At 40.2% G+C, this 27,343-nt stretch overlaps 2 protein-coding genes across 2 annotated transcripts in view; one reads left to right on the forward strand and one right to left on the reverse strand.

Annotated features, from left to right (window-relative positions):
- Positions 1–13,865, reverse strand: part of rbm45 (RNA binding motif protein 45) — an 18,203-nt gene extending 4,338 nt beyond the window's left edge. Inside the window, exons 1-10 of the mRNA XM_037687472.1 lie at positions 13,574–13,865; positions 13,081–13,203; positions 11,555–11,681; positions 11,380–11,439; positions 11,266–11,346; positions 8,417–8,602; positions 6,615–6,735; positions 5,157–5,247; positions 2,338–2,495; positions 2,013–2,088 (exon numbers count right to left, since the gene is read on the reverse strand). Of these exons, the coding sequence (XP_037543400.1) occupies positions 2,013–2,088; positions 2,338–2,495; positions 5,157–5,247; positions 6,615–6,735; positions 8,417–8,602; positions 11,266–11,346; positions 11,380–11,439; positions 11,555–11,681; positions 13,081–13,203; positions 13,574–13,849 (1,299 nt within the window). The 5' untranslated portion in view covers positions 13,850–13,865. The remainder of the gene's footprint in view (positions 1–2,012; positions 2,089–2,337; positions 2,496–5,156; positions 5,248–6,614; positions 6,736–8,416; positions 8,603–11,265; positions 11,347–11,379; positions 11,440–11,554; positions 11,682–13,080; positions 13,204–13,573) is intronic.
- Positions 13,866–15,086: 1,221 nt separating this feature from the next.
- On the forward strand, positions 15,087–17,672 carry LOC119420106 (cytochrome c). The gene is made up of 3 exons (XM_037687484.1): positions 15,087–15,210; positions 16,277–16,454; positions 16,776–17,672. Exons 2-3 carry the CDS (start codon positions 16,286–16,288, stop codon positions 16,919–16,921), a joined length of 315 nt encoding a protein of 104 aa, XP_037543412.1. The 5' UTR covers positions 15,087–15,210; positions 16,277–16,285; the 3' UTR covers positions 16,922–17,672.
- The last annotated feature ends 9,671 nt before the right edge of the window (positions 17,673–27,343 follow it).

Genomic DNA, 27,343 nt, shown 5'->3' on the forward strand with positions numbered 1-27,343 from the left:
ATGGTGTATGGTGTGGTGTATGGTGTGGTGTATGGTATGGTGTATGGTATGGTGTATGGTATGGTGTGGTGTATGGTAATACCATACACCATACCATACATTTATTTATAAAGCACTTAAAAAAGCGACAAGGCCAACCAAAGTGCTGTACAGACAGAACAACAGACAACACACGAAGCAAAATACAAAATGAGGTGAATCAGAATATAGACATAAAAACGATGCAGATAATGACGACAAACCAGTGTGGAGCATACAGGATCAAAATACAGATCATCTGGTGTTGAAAGCTACTGAATAGTAGTGAGTTTTTAAACGGGACTTGAAAACCGAGAGGGAGGGGGCCTGTCTGACAAACAGAGGTAACTCGTTCCAGAGTCTTGGTCCTGCTACAGAGAAGGCCCTGTCACCTCTGTGCTTAAGATGAGATCCTGGAACTGTGAGGAGCAACTAGTCCGCTGACCTCAGGGAGCGTGGTGGGACATACGGTTGTAGCAAATCAGAGAGATGGGGGGGGCGACACTGTTCAGTGATTTGTAGACATACATGAGTATTTTGAACTGGATTCGAAAGTGAACCGGTAACCAGTGCAGTGAAGCCAAAACTGGTGTAATGTGCTCTCTTTTGCCTGTACTGGTTAAAAATTGGGCTGCTGCATTCTGGACCAGTTGTAGTCGTGCAATGGAGGTTTGACTGATACCAAACAGGAGTGAATTGCAGTAATCAAGCCTAGATGTAATGAATGCATGTATTGCTGAATCCATGCTATTTTTGGACAATATGGGCTTCAATTTAGACAGCCGCCTCAGTTGGAAGAAGCATGATTTTACAATCATGTTTACATGATTGTTAAGTTTCAGGGAAGGGTCCATTATCACTCCCAGATTAGCGACTCTTTGTTTTTCTGACAGGGTTAGAGCGGAAAGGTCGATGCAGTGGTTTGTGATCGTGTCGTTGGGAGGGAACAACATGACTTCAGACTTCTTTTCATTGAAACTTAAAAAGTTTAAAGCCATCCAGTCCCTGATGTCAGCCAGGCAGTTGAGCAGCGGTTGAATAGAGCATGTACCATTGTGTCTTAGGGGGAAGTAAATTTGACAGTCATCGGCATAGAAGTGGAAAGGCATGTTGTGTTTCCGGAAAATAGCACCAAGCGGCAGCAGGTATAAAGAGAATAGGAGGGGACCCAGGATGGACCCCTGCGGAACCCCCCATTTAAGCTCTGCCTCTGCGGAACTAAAATCCTTGATGGAGACACAAAAGGATCTGTCAGCGAGGTAAGATCTGAACCAATTGAGGGCTGATCCTGTGACGCCCACCCACTGCTCCAACCTAGCAATGAGGATCTGATGGTCTATGGTGTCAAAGGCGACTGTGAGGTCCAACAGGACAAGCAGCACAGAATCACCGGTATCTGTGAATCTGAAGATGTCGTTAAAGACCTTCAGCAGGGCAGTTTCAGTGCTGTGGAGAGGTTTAAAGCCAGATTGGAAAAGCTCTAAGATGGCGTGATCCTCCAGGAAGCACTTCAACTGGGACTCGACTATTTTCTCTAGTACTTTAGAAACAAATGGGAGTTTGGAGACAGGCCGGTAGTTGGAAATGACTGAGGGGTCAAGGTTTGGTTTGGTATGGTGTATGGTATGGTGTATGGTATGGTGTATGGTGTATGGTATGGTACGGTATGGTAAACCCAGTAGGGCCTTGAATATTAGTCATCCTGTGTGTATACATGTGTGCTCTCAGAGAAGAGCAACCAGATTTACAGCTAACAGGAGGCGACTATAACCAGTGGGCACTGTGGTGGACAGTGTCCTACAACTGGAAACATCTGGACACTCTTACAGCACCACCTTTTCCACCCACATTTTCTTATGTTATCAGTTTGGGGAGATAAACCGGTGATCACAGGCTCGCCTTCTCTTAACCTCTGCGCCACTTCTCCTCCATTTGATTTTCTCTTCGGTGGATTTGATCAAATCCATACGACTATCTTTTAGTTTGTGTCTCACCTTTTTGTCAGCATACTTCATGTATCCAACCTTCCTTCCTGGCACCAAATGGACCTCGATAAGAGAACCGAAGCGGCTGCAGAGAGAGAGAGAGAGAGAGAGCAGTGAGGTCTCCAGTGCTGCCTCAAGATTCATTTTATAGCAGCATTATGTCGTCATTACAACCACTTGGCTGAATGTTCTTGTCCTGAGCAACAACCTCAGTCACAATGGACTGAACCTTTGACCTGCTGCTAAGTGTGGTCATTTTGTGGCAGCATGTGTACCTAAATCATGAGAATGTTTTAGTTTTATAAAATAATACTGCTGAGAACAGTAAGTTTACCAGTAAATGTCCTCCAGCACGTCGTGGGGCAGGGGGGAGGGGTGGAACACGACAAACAGGCGCTCTCTGGCGATGCTGTCGGATGGAGCAAGCTTCTTCTGAGGCGGCAGGTTAACGTCTGTCTGAAGTCGAGATGCTGATGAGCACGATGAGTAGCCCTGGGGGAGACAGGATAAAGGATGTAAAGTGTAAATTTAAAAGGGCCGGAGCACGTTCATGTATCATGAGTAGAATATAAATGGCACAAAAAAATACACTTCAAAAACAAACAAACAAACAAACAAAAAAAACAGAGAACAGATAAACAGCAGTCCCTCATTTATCGAGAGGGATCCGTACCCTGAAGCAAAACCGCAAAGTAGGAATAGTAGTACAAGTTTATTATATATATATATATATATATATATATATATATATATATATATATATAAATATTAGGGCTGCAACAACGAATCGATAAAATCGATAAAAATCGATGATTAAAAGCGTTGGCAACGAATTTCATTATCGATTCGTTGTGTCGTGCGATTATGCGTCTTTCACGGCGCTGCAGAGCCGTTTCGTTTTGTTCACCTGCAGTTCATTGTCAATGCTGACTGACTGAATAAAGTTTGAAAAAAAAAACTCTGCAGCGCAAGTTGAACAGAGCGAGGAGGAAACAAAGCAGAGTGTTTTCAAAGGAAAATAAGTAAATTTTACAAATGACCGACGTAGCAAAAACTGTTCGACCCAAGTCCTTCAAAGTTTGGGAGCTCTTCACAAAGATAAAAAATGAGAATCATGCCGCTTTGAAAATCACCGACACGACACGAGAGAACCACACTGATAAACGTAAACATGTCGGAGTCACGAGGAGGAGGAAGGAGCTGCAGCTGATACAACTCTTCATGTGTTGCAGGTGAGTCTCTACAATTTAACACTTTGTTCTGTTTCAAGAGAGAAATCGTAACGTCAGTCTGTCTGGTAGATGAAGCTGTTTGTTTGTTTGTTTGTTTATCTGATTAATGACGGTGATAGAGAACGTGTGTGTTACTTTTAATTTAATTGGAACAAGCAGTGTTTAAATGTGATTTATAAATAAATCTAACACAAAGATAATAATTTAATGATTAAACTTCAACTTTTAATTTGCTGGCAAAGTCTGAAGACACTGCAGGTATGGCAGGATGAATTGCATTTAAACAGGAATTAAAGTAATTTATTACATCTACTCAAATGTGTGTAATTAAGTATTTTATATATATGTGTGTGTGTGTGTGTGTGTGTGTGTGTGTGTGTGTTTAATTGCTCTTTTAGCTACTTTTGCCTGAACCTAACGCTGTAAGTCAAACAAGACATTTCTTGAGATGATGTAAATTATGATATAATACATATTTACTCTCTCATTCCAGAAAACAACAACAAACAAAAACACTTCATGATGGACAGACATCATGGACACCACAGCAGCAGCTGTCTTCACTGAAACATCCTGAACATGATCGTCACTGACATGAGGCCTCTGTCGATGGTTGAAGACGAAGGCTTCACTACAATAATCCACACTTTTAATCCAGGTTACAATGATCCACACTTTTAATCCAAGTTACAATAATCCACACTTTTAATCCAGGTTACACTCTTCCCTCAATGACACATTTTGCAAAGTAGCTACATATTGTGCAGGTATAAAGATACATTTGTATATATTTTTGTGTACATTTATTTTTTTAAGCTATTTGACTAACTTTTATTTTTATTATTCAATATTTTACTAACAGAATAGTCAAATAGCAACCTGTTTTTTGTGTGAATTGCTTTGTCAGTCAAATGTTCAATTTTGGAATAAAGGGGTGGAAATTAAAAAGTTGGGGGGGGGGGGGGGTTGCCGATTCATCGATTAATCGAAAAAATAGTCGGCCGACGAATCGATTGTTGAAATAATCGTTAGTTGCAGCCCTAATAAATATATAAGGTGTTTTAAAGCCTTCCCACACTCTTGCAAAATTTTAAACAATGTTTCTAAACTTTAAAGCTCTAAGAGCACAGAATGTCATGATTTCAGCTCGGTGCCTCGTCTGTTTTCTGCCACCTGCAAGCGCTCTTGGCCACGCCCACTTCTCTGCTCTGCACAAAGAACAGCTGATCAGCTCCAGCAGGAAGTAAATCCTGCAGTAAAATAATAATTTAAAATAATTTGTCTTAAATAAAAATTTCATGGTGATTGTGCGGCTCATCCATCAATCAGCCAATTGTGTGTCATGTCCACTCTTATTTTGAAAAACCGCAATGGAGCGAGTCCGCAATAAATGAACCACGAAGTAGTGAGGGACTACTGTAATTACCAAGTTTAAGGCAATAAAATTACATAATCCTGGATAGAGTTATGAAAAAAGGTGACAATAAATAACGTGTTCAAGGAGAGGAACACAGACCATGAAGAGTGTTGTACACGAGTCAGATGTCGTTAAATTTAATCGTGCTTTCCCACGATAAAAACTGTGGTGAGCTGAAACTCAACAATCATATAATTGTGACTTGTTGAATATTTTCCATGCTTGTTCATAATTTATTTTTATTGACTTCAGTGTAGTTTGTCCTGTTTTGAGTCCAATGTGAGAATTTCATTCATGAACGTTTTCGGTGCTTTAGTTCTAAAATTGTTCATTTAGTGTTTGTGTTCAAATGAAAGTGTAGACATACTGGACATTTGGCAATAATCAGCTGACCAGTTTTATTGATTTAAAGCAGAAAATGTACATAATATGCTGTGAAATTAAAAATAAATGAGCAGTAAAAAGGGTTAGCAGAGTGATTTGATGCAACAGGTGTGAACTCACAGGTTTCATCATCTGGAGGCCGGAGGCTCCGTTCCACGTCGACGTCATTATTTGAGTCTGAACAAACTGCTTTGACATCCGACTGACAGAACTGCACAAAACAAGAGAAGTGGGATTCATTTCAGACGCTGCTGCTTTGAAACGTCCTCCACAGCCGTTTAAACCAACCTAAACATCAACAACTGATTTTAACAAACATCAATCTGAAACAAATCTTTGGCTACATGAAGCGAAGACATTTAGCTGCTTTGGAAATGATAAAATGCTCCTCCAGGACACAAATATGAAATTATTGTTCACTGGAAGAATTTAAATTTTACTTTTATTTGACATTGCCCCCCCCCCCCACACACACACACACACACACACAAAAAGCTGCAAAACAAAGCACTGTTCAGATGTAAAAAAAAGAAGTAACTTTTATACCTAAAATGACAATTTTGTCACTACAGAGAGCAAAATATTTTAAAACTGACGAAAGTACAAGTGAAAAAAACATGAATATGTATTCTGTATTATTATTACACCTGAAAATACATTTTATTATTCCACTGAACTCTAGAAGTAAATGTCAGTAAAAGTGAGGAAATGATTGTACTTTTGGTTAAATTTGTCCTTTTTTACTTTTATCGTGTACTAGTGTAAGAAATAAATATCGTCCCCATGATTTATTTAGAGGAGTGGCTAATACGTTATTGTTTCCATTTATTTTTTATATTTTAATTTGACAGGCTTCCTGTCATCTCTCGGCACTGACTAACATTTTCCTTTGACAGAGCTGGGCGCTCCTGTATCTGCGCAGCACCCACCCCTCCTGTGCCACAGAGTAAACGCCTCAGGTAATCACATGTACCAAACCTCTCACTCAGGGTTTCAAATTTCCTACCATAACTCCGCCCACTCTGTCATCATGTGACCATAAGTCCAACTTTAGACGTACTCTTGAGGACCATCTCCCAAAATAGACGTGCATTAATTTCTTCAGTTATTATTCATATAACTAAAATCAATTAGTTAAAAAAAACACTTCATACTTTTGTCTTATTTCTGGGAGTGATGACGCGTTTTAAGTAAAAAAGGGAGGAGCAAAAGCAGAAGTTTGTACCCCCCCCTGTTAGAAATGGGGGAGCAGCTCCACCTGCTCCAGCTTGTCGACTGTTTTCACAGATTATTTCCAGCAGGTCCTGCTCCAGTTCGCTCTAAATGTTGCTGTCAGAACATTTACCAGTCTGTGGCACTACAGACCAAACATCAAGACTACCTGCTCGCTGTTACCCACCAACATTAACTAATTAATTATGAACAAAAGCTCATGCAGACAGTTCGTTGTCTGGGGCACTTCAGCTTATTCAGTTTGTAGAACATATTTAGATGATGGCTTTAAAAGCATCTTGACCTTTCTACAGCTGCTGAGTGAATGCCGAGTGCTGTGTGGCCCAAACGCTTGTGTATACTCACCTCTCTCCATCGTCATGGAAAAACACCTGGATTCTGTTTCCAGGCGGATACTCAAAGCCGTTGAGCTTTTCTTTGGCATAAATCGCTGAACCAAGGTTACTGTAGCGGATCAAAGCGTAGCCTGGAGGCACATGACACAGAAAAGCAGTTTTACAGGAAATGCTATCAGTTCACAGTCAAACCGCTTTAGGTACCGTCTCACTGGACTGTGACTGTTAGAGACTAGCTGCAGACACAAAACTCCAAGAAAATATTTACAGTTACACTTGGAAATGAAAAGAACTGATACAGTTGCAAACTCTCAGTAAGATTTAAATTCAGAGGTACTGTGTATACAGATCAACAAATAAGGCACTTGTTGGGAACTAAACTGAAAAAGGACCAGTACAGCAGCATACAGCTATATTGAGTTGGGGGGGCGTTAGGCACCTCATGATAGGACTTCATTACAGTTCAGAAGGCATGACGTAGTTATAAAATGATAATTGATGCACCTGGATCATCTATGAAGATCATGGAGTGGAATCAATTAATTCACATCTGTCTGTGTTCACACCAGTTCACTGAGGCCGAGGGAGACACCAAAGTTCAGACGTCATCTCCCCGCGCCGTGCCGCAAATCAGTATATTGCACTAAATACAAAGTTTACGTACAAATGTTCACCCCCCGGCTCCACCTCTCAGCATGTCTCTAAATAAAATCAAGTTAGCTCATCCAGTACCAACACCTTGTTACTACAACTCTGTGCAGAATTGAATGTTTGCAGCTGAAACGGACCCAGAGAGAAACAGAGGCACGTCTTTGGTATGATCTGGGGAATAGAAATGTTCTTCTTTTAGTGTTCATATTGTTTAATTATAAGAACTCAGTGTTTCCCCTAACATTAGACAAGTGGGGCGCCCCGGCCAACAGAACCAAGCTTCTTGCCTACCGAACACCACCCCCCAACCCCATCAAACAACTTACGTGGGGCGCAAGACAGACATGCTAGCAAAAATGCTACTGATGTAGCACCCCCACCCCCCCAATAAAAACCGGCAGCACCGTAGCACTAAACTAGCAGGCGAGCAACAGACGTGACTCCGTCCCTTGTCTTGGACACCTGGAGACTGCTGAGCCCTGATCAATAACTAGGTTTGAACTGTGCATGAGATTATAGCGATGTGAACAACGTTTGGTGATTGGGATGCACTACGCTTGCTTATAGTTGTGTGATGTTAACTACAGTAAGGTTTTGTATTTAAAACCAGAAGGTGACATTAACTACATGAGCTCAAATTAAAAAACTACAATCCCTTTAAATGAAATAGTCATGAGGGAAATTTAGTTTTTATGTAACAAAGGTAATAAAAAGGTAACAACACCCCTCAGTGTAAACATTTAGGAGTTTTATCACGTTTTTGACTAGTGAATATTCTCATTATGAGGGTTGAATGAAAATTCTAATGTTTGACTTTCTTGAAGCTGAAAGTACTTGAACATTCAAAATGATTTGTAAAAGATACAGGCAAACTAGACGAACAAAATAAACTCATGTGTTCTCAAGTCTGATCATTTGTTGAAATCACTCAAAAACGTCTCCACCGCCTAAAACCAAATCTTTGTCTTTTTTTTTTTAACAAAGTTGTTGAAATGTTCTGTGAGAAGTCCTAAAGACACCATGATGAGAACAGCTGCACATTTTGTAAATAAATCAAGTTATACAATTTTTTATTTATGTATTTAAATGTGCCATTTCTACTGTCTTGATTTATTTCTGTTTATAAAAGTAAATCTCGACTCATTCGCCTTGTCGACCGACCTTTGCCCATTCCGAACGGTTCCCTCTGCAGCTCGCAGTACTCCATGCCAGGGATGAGGTCAAACAGAGCAAAAATCTGCTCCTGGGTGAGCGCGGCCCGTGTGGACAGCATCAGCGTGCGCGTGAATTCATTGTAGCGGAAATCCATGGCCGTGTAGCTCCCGGGATCAGCTGCTACAGGATTCGCTAACAACAGAAACCAAATGAGGACCATTTGAACAGGGATGAGGCTAGAAGGAATTACATTGTAAATGTTTTTTAAAAGGATATTCTGGTCATTTCTGAAGTTATGTTCTGTCAGTTACCAACATGGATCAATCAAACTTTATTTATAAAGACGTTCTCCTACACAAAGTGCTTTACACCTGACAAAACCAAACATTAAACAGCAGTAAAGAGAAACTGCAACAGGTTTGTGAAGGATTAAACAGAGGTGACCAACATGTGGACTGAAGAGCACCCAACGCTCCAAAATTCATGATTGAAACTCGTGCAGTCGTCTAAAAAGTTGTTTTCTCTGCAAAAAGAAGCTGAGAACTCGTTTACTGTTTTTTTTATTAAAAGCTTTGTGTGACGAAAGACATGCTAAAGAGCTCAAACCACACCGAGCGTCCGCCATTTTGAGAACCGGAATAAAAGGAAGGAGACAACCCATGTCACATCAAGGGGCCTCCCTTGACGAGACATGGGCAACACAAAGAGGGAAAAAAATAATGACTTAACAAGATTATAATTTTAAATTAAAAAAGTTAATTAGATAATGATAATAAAATAACACTTCTTCTTGAATGGTCATCATTTGTTATGAGGCAGGGCTTTAATCTGGTCCAGGGCTTGTTGACGATCAGTTTTATCTTTTTCATAAAGTGCTGCTACAACTTTTTGGCTGAAGTGTTGACGTGATGTGATGTCGTAGCGGGGCTCAAGAACTTTAAAGCCGGCGCATCAACAACAGAATTCGGAGGTAGATCCAGAGCTTTAAAAACTCCTACAGCTTGTGTTATTAATTTTGGACCGATCTGAATTACCTGATAAAGATTGTTTAAATGCTGCTGTTCTCAGTGTTTGCACCAACCAGGCTGCTATTCTGTAGAAGAGACGTTCACGTTCGGATCATGATGTTTCAAGCGCGTTAACAAGTTAGACGTGTTGCTGCTGCAGAGCCAATCTCCGTGAAACAACGTCGACACACAGCTTTGGGTTTGTTCACTTGTCTTTAACAAGAAAGCCATAATGTTCCCAAACAGGAGACCGCAACGACATGCTAGGTTGCTAATGCTGCGCGTGCTGCAAGATAATAGCGCCGTGCTGAAACACGCTTAGGAACTTTAGTTCCGCGGCGTATAATCTCTCGTTAATAAAATTTAATGAGTGAAAAAATAACCGAAACGGTACGCACGTGGACCGAACCGAACATGCCGTACCGAAACGGTTCAATACACCCACGTGTACCGTTACACCCCTACTCACCGATATAAAAGAAGCTGTTTTTGTATGAAAACCCAGTGACAAGGATGCCTGCAGTGCCAGCACAACGTGATGACGTCATGCACGCCTACCTGATCTGATCACGGTGGTGTGGAAGTTTTATTTCCCATTGAGGATGTCGGATTGTGAAGATTTTTGGACTACGCTGAGCCTCGCTACACTGTCCCCAAATATATTTTTACGACGTAGCCGAGTTACAAGCCGTCATTTTCAACGTCATTGAGAAGCTGATAGCACTTGGATGAGTTTTATCACAGACATTTGGACGTCAAGTGTTAGCCCCGTTAGCATGATTAGGCTTATAGCACAATGGATAGACAAAAACTTTGAACTTAAAAAAAGTCTGTCCTTCATGCACAGGAGTGCAGAGGATCCCACACTGCAGCTAGAAGGTCTTCAGTTCTCTCTTGTAAATGAGTCCCGGAGGCTCAATGGGATTAACCTGAATAAATAAAGAACCTGGAACAAGCCTCCACAAGTGAGAGAGCATCGCAGGTGACTAATGCTAATAAATAGCATTTAACACTTTCCATTTAATACAAGTTAAAGTGCTCTGCATATCATATGGCTGTTACTGAACATATGTCACCAGCTCTTACAGCTGTTACACAATTTTTGTAGCAAATAAGCCTAAATAAGAGGACTACGTTCTGACAAAGGAAAGTATGTAAGAATATCTGTATCGGTTATCAGACAAATACATTTTAACATATCAGCCAAAAATCCAATATCGTGCATCCCTAAAATATAAACACCGGTATAGATATATTTTTTCCTTCTTCCTTGGGCTGCTCTCTTCTTCAGGGATCTCCACAGCGAACTGACTCTCATGATGACTTGGCAACATTACGACCTCACCACTACGTTATTAACATCAAAAAAATACTTTCATGTCTTTTTAAATGGATTCAGAATCATTACTGTATTTCCTCATTGCAATTCATCGAAGAAAAATAATTACCGGTACAATCCCGATATTAAAACCAGTTTAAAGCAATGCTGAAATGCGCAGAGAGCTGATGCAGGGACTTTAAAAAGGGCATTCAGCTACAAACGCAAACGTTGAATGAAGAAAACAGAAGAAACTAAACTAACGGAGTCGTGAATAAGTGTTGAGGTTTCCTTTCAGCTAATGTGGCGCTGTGTTATTTTTCAGGAGAGGCCTGAAAAATGTGGCTGGTTGTAAGACTAGCGTAGACAGACTTCTCCCTCCTCCTCTAAACTCTTGACGCCACGGCTGAACAGGTCCTCACTGAGAACTGTCTGACAGAACATCACTTCAAAAATGACCAGACTGTTCCTTTAAACTGGGATGTCAAGTAGATGCATATTAATGGAGGTGAACTGAGTAAATGGGTCACCATAGCTGGAGTAATCCATTCTGGGTCCTGGTCCCATTATTCCTCCTCCTCCTCCTCCTCCGCCGCCGCCGCCTCCTCCTACTCCTCCTCCTCCTCCACCACCTCCTCCTACACCAGAGTAATCATCTGAGGTGTTAGCCTTGAATCGAGGTTCAGCCAGGATGGCCCTGTAAGCTACAGACAACCCCACAGCTTTAGTGAACACACACACGAACCATAAAGAACAGCAGCTCGCTGACATTTAAAAGATCTGAAGTCAACACAGTAAAATCATTTGGCACAGACTCACATTTGTCACAGTTCTCTATAGCGAGGGCAGCCTGGGAGGGCTTGTAGTACCTCACGTAGCCGAGTCCTTTACTTTCACCTGTGCTCCGGTTTTTGATAATGACACAGTACTCAATATCTCCATACTCCTGAAAAACAAACAGCACAGCAAAACAAGCAGAGGTAAGAATTCAGATTATTTTCACATGCAGCCATAAAACATGAAAACACACCGTCTGTGTGTGTCCGTTTGGCTGCCTTTGAACCACTGGACAGATGTGAATGAACGTCTCAGTTCAGCTAATCATCTTAGCGAACACAAACATGTCTGGAAGTAAAGTCAATCAGTTGTACAGATATTAAGCTAAAGTTGTTGTGATAGTAGTCGAGAATCATCCCCAACACATATTCATAGCTCTAATGTATCACATGACTTCTTCTTTTTTTTTTACTCTGGTGCCTAAGGTGATGGGTGACATGCATTCCTTATAGAAAAGTCACATTCACTGTGTGAACGTTTCAAAAATCTTTCTCACAGTTCAGTTTCTTCCATATGATTTTCAGGACACAGCTCGTTCCTCAGTTTCTGTTCTATTTCAACAATTCATGAATCAAAATGTTCGGCTCATTCAGGACAATCCTGCTGGGATTTTTAGTATTTATGCAAGTTTTACTTTTTGAAATATTTAGCTTTTTCAGCCACGTTTTTCTCAATGCAGATGAATGGAACTCCTTTGAAAACCTTCAAAGCCTTTGTGCTGTGTGCTGCTCATTTAAGCTAATGTTCTTCTTCAGCTGCTTTCTGCCAATTTCAGCTTCCTTCAGCCTTTTTAAAAAATGATCTTTTATCAGCTATTTTTCTGCTCCTTCCAGCTTCTCTGCTAATTTCAACATTTTATGCTCTTTTCAGTTCTTTCCGCTATTTTCAGCTGTAGTTACTTTTCTGCTCATTTAAGCTTTTTTGTATATTCCAATTCTAGTTTCAGCTTTATGTATTCTTTTCTGCTTAGTTTGTTAATTTTATCTTTTGGTGCTATTTCAATTCCTTCTCTGCTGATTGCAGCTGTTTTCAAGTTCAAGTCTATTTCATTGTCATTTCCATCACATGTGGTACATGAGGTGGAACAAAATTATGTGCCTGGTCCCAGTTACATCCAACAATAGCAAAATATAAAGTATAAAAATAAACAGTAAATAAGAAGACAAGGCTACTTTTGTGATCATTTCAGCATTTGGGATTATTTTCAGCTTCTATCAGCTTGTTTGTGCTCTTTCAACTACCTTTCTGCTGATTTTAGCTTTCTGGCTGCTTTCAGCAAATGTTCATATTTAACTTGCATTAGTTTAGTGTTGAAAACTTCTCGGCTAGTTTCAGCTTCTTCAGCAGATTTCAGCTAAAAATCATTCCACAATAAATACATATTCACACTGCATCATTTTCACAGGAAATAACATTTCTCTGGTTTAATCTGGAACGTGTTTCAGGCTCAGTGTTGAACTTTGTGGATGACGATGCTGAACTCTACAGAAAAACTGGTGTGGACTTACTTTGAATGTTTTCTTGAGATCCTCCTCTGTGAAGGTCCTTGGGATCATGACGAAAATCCTCGTCAGGTCCTCGTCCTCTACATCTCTGTGTTTTGTGGACGAACGTGACTGAGCGATAAATACCTTTAAACCAAGCACAGAAAATATATTCACATTAATCTTTATCGAGACAATCATAACTGTTAGTATATTCAGAGGTAAACTAATTTCATCTCTTAGTGTACTAGAGGAAATTATTTCAGTACAAAGTTTTAGTCAGTAAGATTTATTTATATTTTCCAACAGTCTTTAAATGCATCTGAAGAATGATCAGGGAGGCGGAGCCAGTACGGGCGCCTCTTCTGTTGCTAGGCTAACATGTTAGCATCACCTGGATTATTGAGCATGCATCAGGATGTTAGCATCAGTTGATTCTTAATTATATATTAAAGTAGGCAGAAGATAACACTGCATCCGCCACTTCTTGTAACTGTGACCTAGCTGAAGACGCTACCTTAATTGGTTTAGTTCCATCCACCAACACTTTTCCATGCATTTCCTCCATAGCTAAGCAGGCCTGTGAGGACCTGGCGTACTTCACGTAGGCGACGCCTTTGGACTCCTTTGTCTGCTTGTCTTTGACCCCCCAAACACCCTGGATGTCCCCAAATTCAGCAAACCTTTCCCGAATCTCATCTTCAGTTATAGACCGACTCGTGATCACGAAAAGTCGACTATTGGGAGGATCATCGAGGTTTTCGGGTATTTGTTTTACGGAGCTCTCCTCCATGTTGGCTTTTTTTTTGTGTGTGAACGTTAAAAGAGGGCGTGGCCTTTGGTGCTGCCTTCAAGCACTCCTTGGAAAACTCAAGTTGCAAATTTCAAAAACGTTCAAGCCAAAAACAACCGGACTTAAACAACCGGACTTTGTAACAGAAGACGTTTCACTCCTCATCAGAGGAGCTTTCTCAACTCAAAGAGCAGAGCGTGCGGGATTCAGGTTATAAAGCTGAGATAAGATACACATACATATATAGATTGACAAACCACACCTCACACTTTATAAGTAGGGGTTTCTTAAGGTCTTTCATAATCTAATTCACAGATGAGGCCCCTATGTTCCCATCTGATAGGTGTGAAAACTGGCTGGGTATAAGTCCTAAAGCTGCATTATAAGGTTTTGAAAGTTGAAATCTGAGACCTCCTCCTCTGTTAAGAGACGTTTTTTCTTAACATAAATTGCTTCCTTCACCTCCCTCTCAAACCATCTGTGTTCTTGTCCAGAGGAGGTGGCTCTCCTGTGTTGAGCCATGCGTCTGTGAAATAACTGTTTGGTTTCTCCAATGTAGAGGTCTGGACAGTCCTCGTTGCACTGAACTGCATACACCACACCACTCTGTTTGTGTATGGGTGTTTTGTCCTTAGGGTGGACCAGCCTCTGTCTGAGAGTCCTGCTGGGTTTGAAATGTAAATGGGATGATGTGCTTGTTGAAAATCCGTTTGAATTTCTCTTATACTCCAGCAACATAAGGGATGACGATGTTTTTACGTCTGTTGTTCTCCTTTTTCTGTTTAGTATTGTGTTTTGTAGATTTCCTCGCTGACTTGACAAAAGCCCAGTTAGGATATCCACATGTTTGGAGAGCTTCTTGGATGTGTTTCTGTTCCTTTTCCTTCCCTTCTGAAAGTTATAAATGAAAAGCAACTATTTTGGCAAGAGTGCTCTTTGTTAACAGCCTACATTCATAACCTTCTCCTACCTATAATAAAGTGTTTATTAATCAATATAGCTTTTGACGATTGTTAAACATCTGTACCCCCGGAGTCATTTATAAACTAACTTACTAACTACCTAACTAAATTTAAAAAATAAAAAAAAACAGAGGGACACCATAATATTGTGAAAAAATCTACAAGAAAGGAATAAGATTCGTGATAATCCCTAGTAAAGGTTTACTTCCTAGCTGCTCCTGAACGCATCATAAACGTGGGTCTTTCTGCACGTGATTGCGTAATGACGTAAAAAGCCGGTGCCTCTTAAACGTGGTGACCTTCCTTACGTCCGTCAGGAGCCAATTCGCTTGCGGCAGCGAGGTACATACTGTTCCTACGTCCAAGAGATATTTGCCCGGCACATTTTTAAATCTAAAGGTAATTTTATACTAAAATGATTTATTAGAAGACTAATAAGCGCGACTGTTTGTTCAGAATTAAAATGAGAGGGTGGTTGTAGAGTACCGTTAGTTTCTATGTTCGTGAATAGCTCGCTTGCTCTTTTTGCGTAGAGGCTGTACGGTTTAATAAAGCAAACCGTTATAATGGTGTAATGCGGCGCTTGTCTTGGTTTAGTCCGTGTTTGATACTGACACAAAGTTTAAAGGTTTCCCTGGAGATAGTTTAGACTACCTTAGCTCAAACAGCAGCGTCGTGTGCGCTGCTCAGACAGCGACATTGAAGCATCCTTGACATCCTGAATGGAAGATGGAGACCCGGCTAATCTTAGCAGCAGGCCAGTCCGGTCGACCTCAGCTCAAAGTCGGACAGTTTTCACCTACAAGTTATGAAATGCTGATCTGAATTGAACAAACCCGTTGTTTTTTTTTTATTTCTGAATCAGAAAAACGACCGTGAAGTGTTCTACAAACCAGGAGCTAAATCTTTTCAGTCGAGCTAGCATCCTGGTTACCATCACTCCTGTAGGTGACCAGTTTTATTAAAACTTTAAATCTAAGCGCTTTGAACAACTAGAGGTCACCTGAAGATCATCAGTTGACCCTCAAGCTAAAACTAATATAATAAAGATTAAAGTAAGAGGAATTATTCTTGTTCCTCCACATGTTTGATTTAAACACCTTCAGCTAAGTTCATTAGTGTCGGCTCCTCTTCGTAAGACTTACACAATCAAAGCTGTCCCCATCGGATGTTCAACCTTTAAATCTAAGTTTAATTACTCTGTAAACCTGGCTGCTTCATCTGGGTAGTATTACCAGCAGAGGGTTAGTTTCCTTGATTTAAGCTGAGCAGAATAACTGGTTTGACTGGTGTGAAGGGCAGAAGGAGATGTCTCCTTCTTACAGAGGTCACAGGAGAACCCATAACATCATTTAAACAGGCAGAATCTATGCCTTCACGATTACTGGTTATTTTCTACATTTATGACTTAAATCATCTTTTTCCTTATTCCTGCTGTATCCTGTTTGCCCTCTGTCCCCCACAGCTGATTATTATGGGTGACGTGGAGAAAGGAAAGAAGGTTTTCGTCCAGAAGTGTGCTCAGTGTCACACAATCGAGAAAGGGGGCAAGCACAAGGTGGGCCCAAACCTCTGGGGTCTGATGGGACGCAAGACCGGACAGGCAGAGGGTTTCTCCTACACAGACGCCAACAAGAGTAAAGGTCAGTTCAGTCATGGCTCAGTGAGAAAGATTTATATTATCGTCTAAAAAAAGCAGGTGGTAAAACTGCTACAAATGTCAGTTCAACACACAATGAGCTACAAATTAACGTGTCATTAACGACACGTTCTGCCCATTAATGTGCTGCACAAGCTTTAGCAGTATCGCTCCAACTGCATCATTTTACAACATAAGATGATCTTAATTTATAACTCTGGCATGAGAAGCAGCAGGCGATACGCATTCCTTCAAGAAATTATAACATATTTTATAACATTTTGTGATAGTTTTTGTTGAGCTTTGATTTCATTTTCCCCCCCAGGTATTGTATGGAGTGAGGAAACCCTGATGGAGTACCTGGAGAACCCCAAGAAGTACATTCCTGGAACCAAAATGATCTTCGCCGGCATCAAAAAGAAGGGAGAGCGCCAGGACCTGATCGCTTACCTCAAGGCATCAACGTCATGAAAACGATCAAACAACCTGAAGATTAAACTTTTGTTTTTCTTTCTTCTGACCATCTACATTCAGAACGGTTTTATGTTTAGTCATTTGTGCAGATTTGTTTCTGTTATTCAGAAAAAGCAGCTCTTCGTATGAAGTGTCGTGTCATAGAAGTCATTCAAGTGACGAAACATAAAACTGCAGCACTTTTATTTATTTTTTTGTGAATGTGTCCTAACAAATCTGAATTTAAAACGGCTAATCTCATTTAATCTGTTCTTCATGACAATTAGTAACTTCAAAAAACTTGATCTAAAGTCAGCGACAGAGTGTGGAAACAGGAGATTTGGTGCTCGATCTAAATTTGCTCCCTGGTTTCGGGGGGAGTTTTTAACTTTTCAACTGATGCAAATTCTCAGTCTGAATCTTGACAATACCTCTTTTTGTGTTACATTACTGCTGGGGAACTCCCTCGTGGCTACAGACCTGGTTAAGACAAAACACCGATATCTGCTTTTTCGGCTAACGTGGCACGTTGAATATTTATTACTGCCACGGTGAGGTGGAGTGAAAGCAGCTGGCGTACGATCACCATGCCTAACGGGAGAAAGGAAAAACACAAATGAGTGAAGGATTTTATTTACCTGGTTTCACAGGCTTCACACCTCTTTTATTGTTTGACTGTAATCTGTATTTTAAATATTTGGTGGTTATGTCGTCTGATTGTGGACAGAAAAGCTAAACGATCAATAAAAGGAAAACTTCACAACTCAAACGTGGATTTCTCTTCAATCCAAGGTTCCTCTGACAATTGTGCAGCTAAATCCTTTTGTAGTTAACACAAGCTCTCATGCACGTGTTTGTATCTGATTTTTAGCTAGTGCTCTTCTTTACGCTGCTTTTAGTTTTGGCTGTTCTGCCACGCCTGCTCCTCTGCAGTCTCTGTTACAGGGTTCGCTGGGTCTCTCCGAGTCTTTCTGGGAAGCCAGTCAGCTGCAAGCAGCTCGGCTGGGATTAGTGGCCCCCACACCCCAGACTAAAGCTCATCTAACAGCAGCGACATGACAGGAATGTCTTCAGCCACGTCTACTGTCCGAGGAGCTGAGTAAATTTAGCAGGCTCTCAAGTCGCAAACAACGGAAATTACATGTAAAAAAAACTATAAGAATCATCATTAAGTTCATTTTAACTGGGATTACGTCCTAATTTTAATCTTGAATAAGCATTTATTTCCTGTTGGCTTCATCAAAGTGAAGTTTGAACAGAAACTGACATTAATAAGATATTTGTGGACACCTGGAGTCACTACTACAAACTGTTGGACCAAAGCAGAACCAGGCTTTCCACGAGTCACTTCTTTGTCATTCAGCAACCACATTCAAGATGGCTGCCTCGGCCAACTCATACCTGGAAACGCAAAACACAGATAGTAACTGAGAGTCGTTCACAAAACAGTTCTGAGGGCTAACAATCCGTTTCCAAGCTTTGCTATGAACTGTTGGACTGAAGAGTGTTAGCAAAATAACTCGACACATTGCAATGAAACTCCCAGTGATCCCTGGACGTGCGTCTACGTCTGATTAACTTGGAGAGTTTGTTCCGTTCAAGATGGACGCCACAGCTAGTGAACAAACACGAGTGTCTTTAAGCTGGTCTGTAAGTTTATTTGATCAAGGACAGCACAATAAACAATGTTAAAAAACAAGCAACCGCTGTTTTGTACGAAGGTTTTCTAGCTAATTTGCAAACCCAGTCCTTGGTTGGGCTTTTTTTTTTTTGAAAACAGCTAAAACAGAACTACAATTAAATTAAAATTAAGCAGTTCCCTCCCACACGTGCCTGCTTCTCCATCCCCATAGCGTTCACAGATTCAGCCATTGCTTCACCTGGGAATTAACAACTCTAAAGATCTGTTCATGTTTTGATTGCAGATGGTAAACTGTTCCAAACACGAGGCCTTTAAATGAGAAGGAGCATTGACCGAACGATGTTTTGTATTTCACAGGTTTGCAGTCTCCATCAACTGCACCTCTTGTTGCAACTCCTGTGCTGCTGACTTTGAAAATCATTCTAGGACCGTTAAGGCATTGAAAAGTCAATTTTAAACAATACATTTATTTTTAAATGGTCAAAGCTTAAGAAATTATATTTCTCCAGGACTATTTTACAGTGGTGCCACTTCAATGATTTTTTTTATTTCTTTTTGGTCTAAAACTTTCAGCGCTTGTGCAAACAATTCATTCAACCTTTACAGGTTAGTCTCGTTGAGCCACGAGGACTCGTTTACAAGAGAGACCTGTTCTAGACAACAATAACAGTAAACACTTACAACAATAAACTGCAGTAAAATGTAGCTAAAATAAGAGTAGTGCATATTTTTTTTAAAAACAGCTAAAATAGACATCCTCATAGGTATAAACTCATAAATATTTGTATACATATATGAACATATACATATTGTAAATGTGTGTACAGTATGTATAAACGTATCATAAACATCCTCATAGGTTTTAAAGCAGATTGAGCTGCTTGGCTCCAGTTTGAGAAATGAGACAGAATCATGGCGTGTTGGTACAACTGAGCAGATTTTCCACATAAACATGATCTTATAAGACGAAAACAATTCATCTTTGTCCTTATGGTTTTAAACACTTTCCTAATGTGAGCCTCAAAGTTAAGGTGGGAATCTAGATGACACCCAGATATTTAAACTCCTCCACTTTTTGGATTTCTCTCTGATCAGTCACAATTAAAAAGTTACAGACTTTACCACTGGAACTACTGGTTCTTTGACTCGCCATAACTTCTATACAGGCGCGTCTAAAAATAATAGAATATCATGGAAAATCTCTATTTTCTTCATCAGTCACTTCAGAAAGTGAAACTCGTGTATTCCGTAGATTCATTACACACAGTGAAATATTTCAAGCCTTTATTTGTTGTAATTTTGATGATTATTTCTTACAAATAACGAAAAAACAAAATTCGATGTCTCAGAAAATTTGAGTTTCACATAAGATCAATAAAAAAGACATTTTAAACACATCAGAGCATCGAGGTGATCAGCCTGTGGTTCTGCTGAGGTGTAATGGAGCCCAGTTTGATGGTGGTCTTCAGGTCATCTGCATTGTTGGGTCTGGTGTCCTACCTTCCTCTGGATGATGACCTATAGATTCTCTAAGGGGTTCAGGTCAGGAGAGTTTGTTGGCCAGTCAAGCACACCATGCTCAGTGAACCAGGTTCTGGTTCCTTGGTCAGTGTGGGCCGGTGCCGAGTTCTGCTGGAAAAAGAAACCATCATCTCCATGAAGCTCGTCAGCAGAAGAAGCATGAAGTCTCTAAAATGTCCAACAATTTTCAGTCAGGTCATCTGGACAGTTTATTTATTTATGTATTTTGTGCTGAAACATTTCACCTTCCATCCAGAAGGCTTCATCAGTCAAGGAAACACAAAACTGATTCTTCCCCCAAACAGCTTACTCCAAAGTGGAACAAACCAGTTATGTTGGTGCTAAGATGGTGTCTTTGGCACGCCACCCCCCCCACCCCCCTTTCTGGTGCCGGCCCTCCGGAAGAATCAGTTTTGTGTTGTGTGTTTCCTTGACTGATGAAGCCTTCTGGATGGAAGGTGAAACCTTTCAGCACACACAAAAAAAGAAACTGTCCAGATGACCTGACTGAAAATTGTTGGATTGTATACTTGGATTATTGAGCATGGACTTTGTTGGTCTTTAAAATGTCCTGCTAGATGTTGTGTGGACTGTGGACTTCAGAAAATCCAGTGGACCAGCAGCACCAGAGGACATGGACCCAAACCATCACTGACTGTGGAAACTTCACTCTGGACTGAAACAATGTGGATTCTGGACCTCTCCACTCTTCCTCCACACTCTGAGAGCTTGATTTATAAATGACATGAACATTTATTTGAAAAGAGGACGCTGGACCACTGAGAGACAGTCCAGGTCTTTTTATCCTCAGCAGGTAAGACACTTTTGATGTTTTTGCTTCAGTTTGACTTGAGAAATGAGACATTTGTAGCTCATGTCTAGGAGTTAATCAGTTGATTAGGTTGTGACACCATGAGTTTACAGTGTTGAACCATCCATCCATCCATCCATTATCTTTACCCGCTTATTCCATTTTGGGTCACGGGGGTCGCTGGTGCCCATGTCCAGCGTTCACTGTGCGAGGGGCGGGGTACACCCTGGACGACTCGCAAGTCCATCACAGGGACACATAGAGACAAACGAGACAAACAGCCATTCACTCTCTCACTCACACCTAGGGACAATTTAGAGTTACCAATCAGCCTAACATGCATGTTTTTGGTCTGTGGGAGGAAACCGGAGCACCCGGAGAAAACCCACGCATGCACGGAGAGAACATGCAAACTCCACCCAGAAGGCCCCTGGACCGGGGTTTGAACCAAGGACCTGCTTGCTGAGAGGCAGCAGCTCTACCAGTTGCGCCACCGTGCTGGCCCAATGTTGAACCTCTTAACAATATTATTATTTTCTGAGACACTGATTTTTTTGTTTGTTTTTTCATCATCTGTAAGTTATAATCATCAAAATTACAAGAAATAAAGCCTTGAAATATTTCACTCTGTGTAATGAATCTATGGAATATACGAGATTCAGTTTCTGAAGAGATTGACAAAAAAATTAAACTTTTTCCACAATATTCTAATGATTTAGATGCACCTGTCGTTCACCTTTCAGCTCTTTGTATTTCTCCAGAGTCTACTTGGTTGTGGTTGACATTTGCCTGTGGAACTCCAAGAGTCCTGGACATCTGCATTGTTGCCTTCAGGTAGACGAACCCCTTCACTTGGGATCACCTTGCATCTCTAGCATTCAGCTGCATTTGTCCAGTCTGAATGGCATGCTAATATCTTTGCTGATATCCTGGTGAGGTGGATCAGTGATGTGCACAGCTTCATGTCAAAGGAGGTGATTGGTGATTGTTCTACTTTGGAACCAGTATCAAGAGCCATTCTTTGTGCTGATCTGTCTGAGGCGGTTCGGGCCCATGCAGAACTTGTGTACGTGTGTGCTCACACGATGCTCGTAGGCCTCAGAAGCCACCGTTTGTGTCACTGGGAATAAAGATGCTACACAGTTACAGGATACAGTTAAAACTTATCAGAGTCAGAGTCAGAGTTTCTTTATTGTCATTCGCACCTCATGTGGTACATGTGGTGGAGCGAAATTATGTACACGGGGTCCCAGTTACATCCGACAATAAAATGTATAAGAAAAACAGTAATAACATCTAAGATATGAACTAAGAAAAACATCAACTAAATATACACTAAGCACTCATAACATAAAACATGAAGATGGTGGTATTAAAGCAATATATTTTGAAATAATGAGTGGCGTATTAAAACTTAAATGGCTTCAATCTTTTCTTAAAAATGCTCATGAGGTTTGGTTTGCTGTCCCCACTTTGGTTTTTAGTAAAGTTGGAGGTATTGACTTCCTGTTAATATGTGACTTTGACATTCCTAAATTACCTGTTAAATGATCTGCTTTTCACCAACAGGTGTTATTAAACTGGAAAATATCATACAAACATAACTTCAGTCCTCATAATATTCCTTTTTGGAACAACAGAGTCGTTCTACACAGAAGGAAGTCTGTGTTCATGGAGAAACAAAAATGGTCACTCGCTCATCTAATGGATGAAAAGGGAAATCTATATGAATATGAAGAATTCATTAAAAAATTTAATCTAACCTGTACCAAAAAAGACTATGACAGAGTAATAAAAAATATACCAGTTGCATTTGTTCATTTAATTAAAAAAAAATTATGAAACTAAACCAACAATTAGTTTAATGAGCATTAATCTCAATGAATTAAAGTTAATACACAAAAAAATGCAATAACAGTTTTTTAAAGACAACATTTAATAAAAACAATATATTCTGGTCAGGTAAGAAGAAAGTTTTACGATTTCTACGATAAGAAGGAAAGAATAAAAATAAGGACAAAATATCTGGGTTTCCCCTCTTCCACCTAAATATAAAGAATTACATTTCAAAACTCTAAATAATATTTATCCTTCGAACAAGTTTATCAGAAATATATTTAAATTTGAATGTGATAACTGTTAGCAAACCTGAAAGAACAGAACATCTGTTTAATTTCTGTCGTAATGTGAACACGTTATGGAAATTCCTTCATGATCTTCTGACCATAAAATCCATGAACATGGACTCCTTCTCCCCTCAGAATGTCTTATATGGATATGTATCTGAAAATAAAAAGACAAATACTGTGTTAATAACATTATCATAATCTTAAAATTATATATACATAAATGCATATATGGCAAGCCCAAGCCATTATGGTCTGTATTCATACAAGAACTCCAGATGTTAAAACTTTCATTAGACAGTGCTAAAAAACCACAAGTAAAACAGCTCTGATCACCTCGCTCACATAATATAACCTCTGACAAATTATTTTAGAAATTATGTAGAATGTTAGATAAATGTTAGATGTTTTTTGAGTTTACCTGTACCATATTATTTGCAAATTATATGATAATAATATTACCTAAATTTAAATGTATGATGGTTAATATGATCATTTCTTGACCTTAGGAGGTATGACAGAATATTTTTTACATTTTTATATGCATCATTTTAATTTGAGATTGTCATTTGTTATTTTGTTCTTGTGTTCATTTGTTCTGTATGTTCAATAGTTCAATAAAGTTTAATAAAAAAAATGCTAAAAGGAGAAACGCCTCTCTGCTGCTTCCTACCTCCACTAGATAACAGCAGAGAGCTCCAACATGCGCCTCAGTGTGCAGACATGTCTCAGACAGCAGGCACTGGTGGACTCCAGACTGGAACAGTTTTAAAGTGCATTGTTTTATTATGCTAAAACAACTTTTATTATACTTTTATTTTTTTTACTATAAGTGGTTTCCTGAGATCGTGTAAACTCCTAGCAGTGGTGGAGAAAGTACTCAAACACTGTACTTAAGTAAAAGTACAAATAAACAGACAAAAATGTACTCTAGTAAAAGTAGAAGTACCACATCAACATTTTTACTTAAGTAAAAGTAAATAAGTACTTGCTTTTAAAATACTTAAAGTATTAAAAGCAAAAGTACTTGCTGAATGTAATACATAATGCAATGGTCTACAATATCATTAAGTGTGCCTACCATATGTATATTTTCTGTAATACATTAATAGTGTTGAGTCATTTTAATGAACAATGCTGCAGATAATACATGTTTTTATTGTGTTTACTTTGTGACACAGTTCACACTTGGACTTGTGCTTCTGTGCGTCAGAATTTCAGGGATGACCTGCAGAGTTATATGCCATTAATCAAAATAAGAAAGAGGAATGATTATACTTTTAAAAGTTTTTATTTAACACAAATCAAAATCAATGTGTCATTTTAACTGCAGTAACCACATTTAAGTAAAAGTTGTCTGCCTGAAAAAAGGAGTATTAGACACAACTAACAAAGGAACAGGCTCTGATCATTTCAACTCTAGTTAAAATACTGTCTATTCAACCTTGTAACGGGTCAATAGTGAACAATATTTTAACTTCCTGACAACTTTTTTAAAACTTGGACCTGAGTGTTGAGACATTTGGAGACATCTCTTGTCTCCTAACATCCCATGAACTGACACATTTTAATATTGCAGCAAGAATTTCATGTTCAAGTTCAGAAGAAGTTGTTTTTCAAAGATTTTTTTAGTCCAATCTGGCTCTTTTGGGAGAGAGAATCGGTCCTGTTGTACTGAACAGTCTTTCAATAAGGCCATCGGTGGAGCATATCTTCTGGGTGACTCTTGCGGTGGAATGCATTTTGGGTATGTTAGCGGTGCTGTGGGTGCATCCAGCTCAGTGACATATACAGGTCCTTCTCAAAAAAATAGCATATTGTGATAAAGGTCATTATTTTCCATAATGTAATGATAAAAATGAAACTTTCATATATTTCAGATTCATTGCACACCAACTGAAATATTTCAGCTCTTTAATTGTTTTAATACTGATGATTATGGCATACAGCTCATGAAAACCCAAAATGCCTGTCCCAAAAAATTAGCATATTTCATCCCACCAATGAAAGACAAGTGTTTTTAATACAAAAAACGCCAACCTTCAAATAATCATGTTCAGTTATGGACTCAATACTTGGTCGGGAATCCTTTTGCATGAATGACTGCTTCAATGCGGCGTGGCATGGAGGCAATCAGCCTGTGGCACGGCTGAGGTGTTATGGAGGCCCAGGATGCTTCGATAGCGACCTTAAGCTCATCCAGAGTGTTGGGTCTTGCATCTCTCAACTTTCTCTTCACAATATCCCACAGGTTCTCTATGGGGTTCAGGTCAGGAGAGTTGGCAGGCCAATTGAGCACAGTAATACCATGGTCAGTAAACCATTTACCAGTGGTTTTGGCACTGTGAGCAGGTGCCAGGTCGTGCTGAAAAATGAAATCTTCATCTCCATAAAGCTTTTCAGCAGATGGAAGCATGAAGTGCTCCAAAATCTCCTGATAGCTAGCTGCATTGACCCTGCGCTTGATAAAACACAGTGGACCAACACCAGCAGATGACATGGCACCCCAGTGACTGTGGAAACTTGACACTGGACCTCAAGCAATGTGAATTCTGTGTCTCCTCTCTTCCTCCAGACTCTGGGACCTTGATTTCCAAAGGAAATGCAAAATTTACTGTAATCAGAGAACATAACTTTGGACCACTCAGCAGCAGTCCCAGGTGAGATGCTTCTGACGCTGTTTCTGGTTCAAAAGTGGCTTGACCTGGGGAATGCGGCACCTGTAGCCCATTTCCTACACACGCCTGTGCACGGTGGCTCTGGATGTTTCTACTCCAGACTCAGTCCACTGCTTCCACAGGTCCTCCAAGGTCTGGAATCGGCCCTTCTCCACAATCCTCCTCAGGGTCTGGTCACCTCTTCTCGTTGTGCAGCGTTTTCTGCCACACTTTTCCTTCCCACAGACTTCCCACTGAGGTGCCTTGATACAGCACTCTGGGAACAGCCTATTCATTCAGCAATTTCTTTCTGTGTCTTACCCTCTTGCTTGAGGGTGTCAATGATGGCCTTCTGGACAGCAGTCAGGTCGGCAGTCTTACCCATGATTGTGGTTTTGAGTAATGAACAAGGCTGGGAGTTTTTAAAAGCCTCAGGAATCGTTTGCAGGTGTTTAGAGTTACGTCTGTTAGTAGCTTGTTTAGAGAACCTTTTCATGATATGCTAATTTTTTGAGACAGGCATTTTGGGTTTTCATGAGCTGTATGCCATAATCATCAGTATTAAAACAATTAAAGACCTGAAATATTTCAGTTGGTGTGCAATGAATCTGAAATATATAAAAGTTTCATTTTTATCATTACATTATGGAAAATAATGACCTTTATCACAATATGCTAATTTTTTGAGAAGGACTAAAATATATGCTTGAAGGTGGGCCTAACGTTACCTGTCCACTTTGCAGTGATTCAAGGACCAGCTCCCCTCTCACCATTGGTTACTTTCAAAGTAACAAACAAATCAAAAAGTTGCAACATGAATGTAACTTGTAATGCAATGAGTTATAGAAATGTAGTGTAGTAGAAAGTACAGATACTTGATGTAAAATGTAGTGAAGTAAAAGTATAAAGTACCCACATTTAACTTTACTTAAGTAAAGTACAGATACATGAAAAATGTACTTAAGTATAGTAACAAAGTATTTGTACTTAGTTACATCCCACCACTGACTCCTAGTGATTTATTCACAACAAAGCATCATAAGCAGGGACCATCCATCCATCCATTATCTTTACCCATTTATTCCATTTTGGGTCACGGGGGTCGCTGGTGCCCATGTCCAGCAATCACTGCGAGGGGCGGGGTACACCCTGGACGGGTCGCAAGTCCATCACAGGGCCACATAGAGACAAACGAGACAAACAACCATTCACTCTCTCACTCACACCTAGGGACAATTTAGAGTTACCAATCAGCCTAACATGCATGTTTTTGGTCTGTGGGAGGAAACTGGAGTACCCGGAGAAAACCCACGCATGCACGGAGAGAACATGCAAACTCCACCCAGAAAGGCCCCTGGACCGGGGTTTGAACCAGGGACCTGTTTGCTGAGAGGCAGCAGCTCTACCAGTTGCGCCACCGTGCTGCCCAAGCAGGGACCACAAAAAGGTTAATCTGGATTTATTGAGAAAACATTTCTAAATCATTCTCATTGATAATTCTTTATTCTGACCATGGTGCCAACTCTGCCTTCTTCCTCTACGACTGCGCTTCGCGGGTCACGTCTTGGATCTGGTTTCTGCTCTCTGCCCTCCTGTGTTTGACCCCTGCTTTAACTAGTGGACCCCGCTTTTGGATTCACCCCTCACCGACCATGTACAGCACCTGTCTGCTCCACTGATGCT

Source organism: Nematolebias whitei, chromosome 1, assembly GCF_014905685.2.
Source record: "Nematolebias whitei isolate Nwh7 chromosome 1, NemWhi1, whole genome shotgun sequence".
NCBI classification, from domain to species: domain Eukaryota; kingdom Metazoa; phylum Chordata; class Actinopteri; order Cyprinodontiformes; family Rivulidae; genus Nematolebias; species Nematolebias whitei.